Here is a 12,264-nt window from a genome sequence, read left to right as displayed (position 1 = left end):
AACTGAGATTGTGACGCGTATGAAATAGCTATCAATAATCAAAATAAAGTCAGGGTGAATGGTTAAACGTTTTATATTATTCCGAATTTAACTTAACATTTTTGTTATTGCGCTATCATAGCTAAACTAATTTAACCTTCAGATGGCTTTGGCGTCAGCGTATACGTGTCACCATAACTCATTCAAAAAATGATCAGTTGATAATGCAACCTTTGGATAAAAATAAACCAATTAACCAAAGTATTCATGAAATAGAATTATCAAATACCCCACTGGATTCTTCATCATGCCAACTATTTCCATCTTGTTGTCCAAGTGAAATGAAGACAACATTACTACCTGTATTTGCTTTGAATGAGGTTTTTGCTGGGGCTGCTTCAAGCGCATGGTTAGTTAGTTATTTTTTGTAACACAATTAAAGTACATGGAACTTTTTATGGTGTGAAATTGTCAGTTCGGAAAGAATTATTATTTTCTCTATCAATCATGAGTTTAAAAAATCACATTTTACCCACTTGGTCTGAAATTCAAACCTTTCTTTATCTACGACGGTTTGGGCGACCGAACAATCACCAGCTATCACACTCAGTGTTATACTCAACTACCGTCTATTCTGCAACTAAAATGTTTCATTCGACTCATCCCAAATCACAGAATGAATTGAGAGTTAACGAAAACATTTCTGACTATATTCTGCGGAAATTACCTCAGTAACTCAGTTTTGAGGCGACAGTAACTAAGCTGTCAGATATATTTAGTGAGTTGTTTACGTTGTTTGGTATTCGGTATCAGTGTCGTAATTCTTGCCCTGATTTTGGAAGTCAAGTGGATTATCGTGACCAAAGGATACTACACATTAAAATTCAACATAAATTATGGCAATAAACTAACTACATAAATATGCAGAGATGGATGGTGGCTAGTAGTGGAACGATACCAGAGCTTGCATTTCGTCCCAATTGGAACTGAATGTACCCGCATGCAGAGTCTATGTTCACCCCGGGACTCGAACACGGTACCGTTCGCTTCAAACTCCATCGGGTTATCCACCTAGCTAACGAGTCCAAATAGTCACTAGCCTAATTCATTTTTATATTGTTTGTTTGGATCTTCCCATTGATGTTTACGACTGCAATTGATCAGTCTCTTATTAGCATATATTCATCGTGTGCGAATTGCCTCGATATTGCCTTAAGTCACATACATTATAAGCTCGGAGTGAACATCAACTCTGAGAAACGGGCACATCCAGCTGACGAGTCCCGAATAGGACGAAACGCGCATCCTGGATTCCACTGCCAGCCACTATCCATCTCTGCTTATAATGTTTGTGGTTCAAGGTAATATCGAAGCAATCCTCACACGATGCACATATGCTAGTAAGAGACCGATCAATTGCAGTCCTAAACATCAATAGGAAGATCCAAAAAAATAATATAAAAATGAATTAAGTAAATAAAGATGTACATAGTTAATGAGTTACATCAATTAGTCAGTTCGTTATATTGAATAGAAGTGTAACGTTGACTAATGTCAATGTTTTACAAATCTCATTTGGATATAAATAATGTTTAATACATACATCATTGTTATATAGTTTAATAAATTCACTCTGTTTATTTACTCCCTATAATGTGTAATATCCACATATCACTTGCCAGTTGGAATTCAACATAATTCATTTATTTCATCAAGAGCATACATTGAAGAAAGAAAACTAGGTTAGACTATCGTTTGCTAAGTTAAATGTGTATACTTAATTTATTTTTTTGATTTATGGTAATATGCCTCGTAGTTGTCCTTAATGGTGCAGGTACGTCCACTCTGTATGTTCGTTTCGATCTTGAATTATGTTATTCCTCTACATATCTACTATCATAAAGCAAAATATACAACTCAGCAACTTAATTATATTTTATGGGTTTTGTGGATATTATAGTAATTTCAATGGTTAAGATCATGAGTCAGTTGAAGCTAGATCACTATGAAAAACCTGGAAGCACTGGATGGTCGTTTCGTCCTATTGTGAGACTCCTCAGCAGTGCAAATCCACGACCTCGCCCCCTGCGAGATTCGAACCCAGGACCTACTTGTTTTGCGCGCGAGCACTTAACCACTAGACCACTAAGCCGGCATCCAACGGTGTTAATGTTTAACTTCAACTAATCCACGAAATTGAGCGACACATCCACCATTGTCTTCAGTGAGTTACTATCTGACAACAGACCTAGTTGAACTCCACTGGTCACCACTGCTGAGGAGTCCCACAATAGGATGAAACGGCCATCCAGTGCTTCTAAAATCTCCACAAAACCCCTTCTGATATAAAATATTTGTAATATGACATGATCCTGTGTGCTACAACGCTTAATGTTATAATTTCAAATTATCAGTTTCTACGATATAATTTAAAACTACAGTATTACAATTTTCTATAAATAAATTAGATTATGCATTGATTTGATGGGAAATGTGCTATTTGTTAATAATGCTAACCGGTTTGACTGAATAAATTTTTGTAGTTTTTATTCATTGAAAACAATTAACGAACAACCACTAATTAATTAAATTCATTTATTTAATCGAAATCTATCAACTGGTTAACATTATTTTTAACTTAATTATCAATTCAATCAGTAGATTTCATTGGTATCATAGACTTTGATCCTTGCTTACTTCTTCCTTTTATTATCTGTCAGGAATCTTTAATAATAAATGTGATCAGGTGTTGTTTTTTAAAAATTTATTTTATAATCTTTCTATACACTCATTTCTGCCTCCTATTATTCTACATGATTTGTTGGTTGAAATTAAAGCAAGTAGATTTTGACCAAGTTTCATCAACGAATTTTTAAATTCATGTTATTTTCTCTGTTTCTTACAGAAGTAGTCTTTATCTTCATTATTTCTGTTTATTTATGTAAGTATTCATATCATTTCTTTTGTTAGAGATTCAGATTTCACCATGATATACGGAGTTTTCATTCTTGTCTTAGTTTTTTGTTTGTGAATACGAACTCATTGAATATTGTCGGCAATCAAACAAAGTTAAGTGTTCATGCACAAACATTAATATCTCAATGAGTGATATGTGTATTAGGTATGTGAAAAATCGATCTTTTGAAGAAACGTTTTACTGCACTACAATGTAACATGGTTGTTTCTTCTGGTGACCTTATTTGTGTTATCTGCATAAGTATATTTGTATTTCCACTGATTGATTTGTTGTTAAGTCAGTCAGTAATGATATATGACATTTTCTATGAATAGTAGATTCTTAAAATCTTAGGAAGTTTATTAATTTAGTGAGAAGTAGTATGGTGTACGCTTGCTATGTGGACAGATATAAGTAATATGTAGCGAAAATCGGAAGTGGAATACGTACCAGCAGAATATTGAAATGAAGACAGCAACAGCAACAAAAAGAAGAAGAAAGAAAACAGAGAAATCGGGATGACAATAGAATTGGAAGAATGATGGAGTATGTTAAAGACAACAAAAGGAAGATGTGCAAATACTGTATTTAATGTATGATTTTCATATTTTACAAAGGCACTGTATTTTTTTTTACAAAACAATAAATTGGTCTGCCTTACTTGAGTCTTTCTTCACCACAGCAGTAGTCTGTGGTAGAGTGGTTGAAAAAACTGTTACGATTTACTTGCAAATTAATCCTCAGGCTTAGTTAAATACTATATTAGTTATTGGAAACTATTGCTTAATTATAATGATAATAATAACGGTCGTATTCGTTATTATATGTTTAGTACATTATGGAATAGTCAGTATACAATATTTCAATAAGTTTCTCTCACTCTTTGTCGATATCGCAACATGCATATGTATGGTAAAACTATATCAAATTTCCGTAAGAAAAGAATAAGTAAGTAGAGAATAACCTGGATTTTCAAGAGCATAGGTCTTTTGATCAGGTCAACTTTTACAATCTGTTCATCGCATTATATATTTGTTAGATATGGTATTTTATAGATTTTGTATTATTCTTTGCGTGTATGAATTTGTCTCATTCAATTAGAATAGAAGATGTACAAGAAGGAATTGTGAATTAATTGAACAGTTTATATGTGATAAAATAACACTTACCAGTTATTTGCAAAATTTAGGATGTTTGTCCCCAACTATATTCATAATAATACTAGAAGATTTACAAATTATCCCACTAATTTCCTTCAATGCTCTTCGGAATATAGCAGTTTTTGAATGTCCAGTAAAACGTAATGGTAAACAGTATGCGACGATGTGTAATATGTAGAAGTTTACAAGTTATAAAAGTAGATACCTAGCTGGTTCTGGTTAACATAAACTTTTAGGGTAGATAAAAACTGAGCTCCGAAAACCCGACTGATGTCATTTATGTCACATTGGACTCGGTGAAGATACCTCTTGGATTATAATGAATAATAATTTAAGTTTGATAAAAGGTTTTGGATGTTTCCTCCCTGCGAAATCTCTCTGAGATGATCAAACAGCTGATTAATATTCACAATTTTTTTGTGAGATGTTTCATTAGTGTAGCACTTTGTGAGGTAAAGTCCTTTCAAATCGCCATTCATTGGTCAATATCATTTCCATAATTTCTGAAACGAAATAGACATTACTGATGGTAGTTGATGTTAGTCGCGCAATATTGCAAACTAATAGAGCTGTGAAATATATCCCAATATATGTCAGCTCGGTGGTCTACAGATGATGCACTTAACGGAACGCTTAAATATCATGGATTCACTTTCTCGTGTCATTGTGAACATATACTATTAAATACTTTCCAACTATGATAAACCAACTGTCGTCCATAGTTTTCAGTAGTTAACTGGCTAAAGCGATCCAGTAGTATAAACTTTTTTCTATATCATATTTACTGATATAGTCATATTTAAAACTCAGCAAATATTGATCATTCTAGTACGCTAATCGTTTTTTGTTTATTCTCAGTGTCTCCGTTTATGATATCTCAATTGATTCCGGGAAAACTATTGAAAAACAAAAATCAAGTGGTCTAGTCATTTCTACTGGTACAGGTTCCACTTCATGGTCTCATCAAATTAATAAAATATCCAAATCGAATATTAAAAAATTATTTGATCTTGTTCAACAGATAAATCCAATTATTTTGTCGAATTATTTACTAGATCATGGTACAAATACATCTTCATTTGGGGATTCAAATGTCATTACATTGGATTGTTTAATTGAAACAATTGAGGCATCATATAATAAATCATTTATTTTTAATCCAGAAGATTGTCAAATGATGTATACAGTTAGAGATCCATTGAACAATGGTAAGTTTTTATTTAATATTTTACATAACAGTTAGGTTAAACAAATTAAAAATCACTAACAAATATTCATAAAATTGACCTGAAGGGAAATAGTATGCTTTTTGGATATTTAGGACTTTATATTAAATCCTTAGGAAATGAATTTTTAAATGAAACTTAACCTTGCTGTCTCACGAAATTGAAAAAATTGGCTATATTCATTTCGCAACATTTGGAGATACAAATGGTCTGACCAAGATGTACTCAAGACTACAGTTGCTCGATTTCAGGACTTAAGAATGAGTCTTCAGAGCATTTTAAAGATTTTAATGCTTATGCAGATATTCAAGATCTTGAGCTGGAAACAGTAGAATTGCAAACTGATATCTGTCTGGAAAATAGCTTCAGACATGCTATGTCGACTGAATTCGATTCGTTATTAACATAGATCAAGTTTCGGAGTCGACAACACACTGAATGTTCGTTGTGTTTAAGTTGATTCAACCTTGAGCAAAAGCTTTCATGTGTGCAATTCAGTAAGTCAAAATTTAGATCTCAGCTCACAGAAACACATATCAAGTTGGTTTGAATAATTAAATAAAAAGACGAAGATTATCGGAACTATGTGATATATTAGCGCAATACATTCCGAACAATCTGATCACACATATACTCGATAAGAACATTTGTATGGGAGAAAACAAAAGGTAAACTAGACAATTGGAGGAGGCAAAGATAAAGGAAATAATAAGAAAAACAATTTGAAAACCCACCACGCTGGATAATAAGCCAATATTACTAGGGTAGGTTTAAGATGAGAACAAACTGTTTTGAAATACTTAAAGGGGGTTTGAATTTTCGTATGGCTAAGGCTTCAATAAGCCTTATTATACACCATTTAACACTTGTACAACACCACAAAAGCCGTGTTAAGATCAATCTTATTATCCGATTCAACTGTATTTGGTAATAGAGGATGATGGATGTTTATCATCTATTCTTGTTGGGTGATTTGATTTCATTTGTGTTTTTTTTTTAGAAATTTAGATACATGTCCACGCTTTCTAATTTGGAGACCATGATTACTCCTTCCTATGTATGTGTGGCCACACACATATTTAAATTGATCAACACAGTGGGATGTGACACAACCGTTTTCGTGCCTTTTAGATTTTTGGTGAAGCATAGACCTTGTTTTCCTTTTGATAATGACCTTTGCTACATAGTACGTCTTGTTAATAAATGATTTAAGCCTTTGTTTCAATGAAAGGCTATTTGCTTCACCTCTAAAGGGTAATGTGATATAGAGAGGTTTTTTTTTTGATAAAATTATCATAGTAATGATAATTAGAAAGATTAAAGATCGAGATTATAGTTCGGAAGGACAAGATGAAAAGGAATGTATGGAAAAATACTGGAACTCAAGACCTAGAGGGTGACAAACAATAGACTCATCCTTGCTATTGTGACCTATTCTGGCTCTTGTCACTCGTCTCTATCCACTGATTTTGGTGACTGCGTAAACCTCAGTAAGGTGTTCTGCATCTACCAACATACCCCATACCGTAGGTCAGTGACTTCATGGACTGATATCACGTTTTGTTTTGATTACATCTACCTTCCTCTTAGCCTATTCTAACACTGACTAACAACGCGTGAGGTAGGTGACGGTTGGGTTTACGTAACACATGCTCCAACTACCTTAGATAATTAGTATTCACTACCTCACCAAGTGATTTATCATCTTTACGTAGCACTCTTCATCTAACCGCAGTATCGCTCACTTGGTTTTCAATAATGGTCTAGCTTAGATCCACTTTTGTTTTTACAAATGGTTTATAGGTTACCAAAATAATTTATTCATTTAAGACTTAAGTGTTTTTTATAAACTTAGATACGAACAATGAGTTTAAAAAATGCACTGAATTCAATGGAAATCTGTTACTGACGTTGAATATTGCGTTTATCACTTATCCGATTAACTGTTACATGTACACTTTTGGACTTGTGGAACAGTGGTTTAATGCTTAACACAATTGACTTCATACATTAGGTTCCCGGTTCAGACTCCACTTAACTTGTTTTACTTCAGTTAATCTAGTAGTAGTATTGTTAGTCAGGACTTAAAAAATCACTGTAACTCCTCTTAAACTGTAATCAAATTCTATTGATCTAGTTGCAATGTGTCCATTACTCTAAGTAACGAGTCACGTCGTTCAGTTTTTTAATGTTAGGTGCTTGAAAGTGGTCCGTGGGAAACCTTAGATCTTGGTTTCTCGCTGATCACTATTTGTTGGCTGGGGAACTGGTAATCCCTGTAGGTTTCGAACCTGCGTCACTCAGCTCCACAGTCTGATACGTTATTTGGTGGGAGTCTCTCGGACTTCAAAGCTGGGTTATGTGGGTTCGGACCTCACAAGAAAGCATCACTTCTCTCACAAATGCAGGTACGCTATACTGGCGAGTGCTAACTAACGTGGAACGTAGTTCTGAGGTTTCTTATCGACTATCTCCACGCATATAACATATTCAGTAACTGTGTAATTATCATAACTATCCCACGTGAATCCAAATTACATAAAACTACATATTTCTAGTTTGATCGAATATTCATTTTATACTAAATATAGTCAATAATAGCTAAAAATTTGAACATGTAAATCATAGTTGTCAATTTATAGAATTAATCTATTGTATTAATATTATTATGATTATCGTTATTTTTACTGTTATAATCGAATTTCTATCTAAATAGGATAAGTCCATTTCTTGAAGCACTAAATTTATGCTATTTTTGCTCTTAGGTGTATTCAAAGTTACCAAACCGCGTGGGTTCGCTACAGAGTAAGTTTATCAGTAATATATATATATATATATATATATATATATATATATATATCTTTAACTTTATGGGATTTGCGCTACAGTGTTGACGTTGTTTTTCAAATATGCTGTTGCTGGATTTTCAAAATTTTTCTCCTAATTATTAGATCAGTTTGATCGAGCCGGTCGATATTAAGAGTAGTTGACCATTTGTTGATTAGTTCACTTAACAGTCATCGGATTAATTCTCTTCATTCTTACCAGTAACATACAATAACTATGGAACAGCGCCTGAAGAACTTCAATCACTAATGATTGTTATCAATCAGCATCTAATCAGAAGACAGAAAATATTAACTAATCGCTTTATAGCTGTTAAAAAATTTCCCCATCATATTAAAATACAGATATTTGAACGGAGAATATTCTTTTCAATAAATTCTCTTCAGGTTCTACAGTTCTATTTTCAAATTAGAAAACCCAAAAGTGAACAGATTCGAGCCAAGTACATCGTTTCAAATTATAGAGTGTGAATTCAAGATTGTTTGTAAAATACCATAAAATTGTAAGTGTTTAAACGATTACTATGCACCGGTAACTTAAATGAGTTGATGCGTTAAATGAAATTGTAAGATTAATAATGAGTATCAAATATAAATGACCTAAAGTGAGAGACAATAATTTAATTGTGATCAGATCAAATGTTTGGTGTATGATTATATAGTAATATGAATTCAGTATGAAACAAGTATGGTGATGGCTAAATAGATTAATCATCTGTTCAGAAGATTTTAGTGGCCCGGGATCTGATTCTAATTAGATCGTATGAATGTTGTCGAAATATATATCCTGGCTATCCTCGTACATAATCATCGACCTAATCTACGTTAGTAATTAACGGAACTAAATAAGTCAAATACGAGAATGGATTTTTGAATACATATATTTTGTACACTCATTGATCTGGGCAGGCAATCAAAGGGACTAAGCGAAGAGAAGAGAGTGAAGCGAAACGACGCGCGGTGGTGAAGGCGGTTGAGCCAACACCCATTAATCACTATTTATAGCCAAATAAAAATAGGTTACATATATGTGATTAGTAGGATAAGATCATATACACACGTTCATATAAAAAAACAGTTAGAATTGATGAGTGAATAATTAGCAAGGTCAAAACGTGTCTCAAGAAGAATGGATAAATTACCCTGTCCAGAAGCTAGAATAAGGTATGTGGGCTTAACATAGCAACCGACACTACAAGATTAATAGTGATGATGAACCAATAATAAGGATATTTATAAATTCATAGGTTGAATGTACATTTAGTACCTGATCACACATCAGTGATGAGAAATCTTAATATGTACATAATCAAACCATAAGTAATGTAAAAACTAAGTTAGCCTCCATAATTAATTAGTAATGGGTTTTTTGTTTAATTCTTCAAATCAGATTGTACATCCGATCACTTATGGATGAAGGTCATTTGGCATTTGACAGTGGTATCACATTTCCTTTCAAATCGGGATCCATTGCAAAATTTACCGTTCTTCCTTCTGATGCATTATGCTGTGTCACATTTGATGTTCCTTGTCCAGTGAACTAATATCTCAGGTATTTTTAGTTCAGCTTTATTGAGGGATGAATTCAGACCATTGACTACCAGCGTTCGTTGTAATCATTTGTAAATGTATCATTTTGTATTATTTACTTCGACTATTCCCTAGACATTTTGTCATCATACCATAAACGAATTCATTATCGAGCACTTTTTTTTATTAATTCACGAATTATGTTTCTGAGATTCTGTACATCATGAAATTTGCAATGCGATACCCATACTGTAACTTGTACGTTTTTTGGTTGTTTTATTATTATTATTATTATTATTATTATCATTGGCTTTATTCAGCATTATATACTCAATACAATATCGACTTCTCCCCACAAGGTATTTCAACAAGTTTCTTCAAGAGAATGAGCAAAAGGGTGAAGGAAACTGCTAACTGCATACATATATATACAAGTTAAGTAGATAAACTACCTGGAATTGAATGAACTGTTTTTTTGAATCTGTACATTTTTAGAAAATTAGAAACGTGCTCAAGAATACAAGCTATTGACTAGGTCGACTCTAACAACCTGTTCGTCGCATGTTACATTTGCCAGGTACGGAATAATAGAACTTTTATACCTTTGCTTGGGTGCATGGATTCTGATGTATTGACATCTGTTTCTACCAGAAGACATACAAGGAGAAAGATATGCATGAATTGGATGGTTAATACCTGATAAGATACCACCTGCCAGGAGTTTGCAAGGCTTTAGATGTCTATTCACAATTGTATTAGTAATGACCTCAAAAGAGTCACCGCACACCCTGATAGCTCTCTTCAGCACTCCCAACAATACAGCGAAACCTTTTCTCGAAATCCCGGGAAAGAATAATAGGTAATATGCAGGGATTGACATATTGTAAGAGTAAATGTAGAGTAATGACGAAAGCACGCAACCTCCTTACGTGTTAAATCATACAGGAAAATTTATCCGAAAAATTAAAACATTAGAAGACCAGAGAAGAAAATTATACCAAGACAAACGACCTTTGATATTGCTACTATTGAAAGGTCTTCGATAGTACAAACCTTGTGGAAACCCAATAGCATGTTCATATGCTGCTCGTATCTCAGGCTACAGTTGACAATTTGATGTGGTCATTAACAACAGACCGTTGTTCAATGCGAGACGAAGACTCATTCATTCCATTAGTGTGTAGAGCACTAGAAATCTTTGTACATACAATGAAACTAACCGTATGGTAGGGTATCTGAACACTTTCCTCCAATCACAAAATACCGTTCTCTTCCAGAGAGGTAGGAACACAGTCAGTTGGTTATCCAATCGTCAATGTCAGGTTATAGGAAACGTCACATCAGATGATTGGTGTGCAGAAGTCATCCTTGAGTCACAAACATTCAGCTGGTTATCGTCATTAATACATCTCCCACCTGTAATCTCTTTGAATAGTTCCCACATGCATGAAGATCTTAACAAGAAAGAGGTTTCTGAGCAAACACTAAGTTCAGATGTCTGATTTCTTGGTTTATTAGACCACTCAGCTTCCAAAACTCGATGGAGTTTTCCTTGTATATTTATCGTTTACCCTCCCTAATCGTTTTACTTGTGGAGATGTAAGTCAACCAAAACTTACAAAGATATTTTCACTGTGACAATACCAAAACAGAATTTAAGATAATAAGTGACAGCATCAAGGGTGTTTTTCAGTCCGTCATTTGTAATTAATCCCCAGTTTGTTGCACGAAAAATGTTTTTCTTATTTTTGATATTTTCCTGTATTTAACTTTCATATTTGCTGTACGAGTATGCTCTTTACGAGCTTGCCATATACCTTAGGTAGGACACGAATTAGCAGTGATTAAATCTAGACAATGGAGTACGTTTACAAGTCACATATATTTCTACATCTTTAATTAAAGCCAAGCCTAAAGAGCGTCCAAACGAGTGGGAACACCTACTATGTTTTGATGACTTAGTGATGAAACTGTAGATCACCAACGTAGATGATCTGTATCGAAATGATTGGAGGCCTACTCGAGTTAGACGTGAATGGTGTGACAAACTAGCTAATGTCGAAGTCACACCTCGTGGTTAGAACGTTACGTGGACTACCCCATTGACGTATCAAGGTACCACAGATGCTTTGAAGACTGTACAACACATAGGGCGTTATTACATAAATATATTAGTTAAGGTAGATACAAGCGAAAGTAAGACCACTGCTGCATGGGCCAGTCCATGGCATACGATTAACTGATGCGCGTTGGTTGTCCCTGACCTTGACGAGGATCGATGATTTGCTCGATATTCAATGACCCGACTGACGGATGATTTGGCTAGGGCTTAGTGACATTTCGATGGCCCTACAAAACCAAATTACAACCACATGAATAAAATCACTACATATAAATGGAACTGAGTAATTTGGAAGCGATTGCAGCAAATTCTTCGAATCCGTCAGTGAAAACAGATAGTGGGAGCGATGTACATCCGGGGTTGTGCAAATGTTTATAACATAAACGTAATTGTATTTGTTCAAGTGTTTTGTGTGGCGTCTTATATTTAAACAGTCGACTAAGAC

General features: G+C 34.0%; 1 protein-coding gene across 1 annotated transcript in view; it reads left to right on the top strand.

Moving 5' to 3' along the window:
- NADK2 (NAD kinase 2, mitochondrial) overlaps positions 1–9,781 on the top strand; it is a 30,357-nt gene extending 20,576 nt beyond the window's left edge. The window contains exons 6-9 of the mRNA XM_051210597.1: positions 143–388; positions 4,954–5,303; positions 8,087–8,126; positions 9,558–9,781. Coding sequence (XP_051070604.1) covers positions 143–388; positions 4,954–5,303; positions 8,087–8,126; positions 9,558–9,711 — 790 coding nt within the window. The 3' untranslated portion in view covers positions 9,712–9,781. The remainder of the gene's footprint in view (positions 1–142; positions 389–4,953; positions 5,304–8,086; positions 8,127–9,557) is intronic.
- Positions 9,782–12,264: the final 2,483 nt, after the last annotated feature.

This window comes from Schistosoma haematobium, chromosome ZW (assembly GCF_000699445.3).
Source record: "Schistosoma haematobium chromosome ZW, whole genome shotgun sequence".
Classification (NCBI taxonomy): Eukaryota; Metazoa; Platyhelminthes; class Trematoda; order Strigeidida; family Schistosomatidae; genus Schistosoma; species Schistosoma haematobium.
The sequence above is the reverse complement of the archived record's forward strand: the minus strand, read 5'-3'. Positions and strand labels throughout refer to the sequence as shown.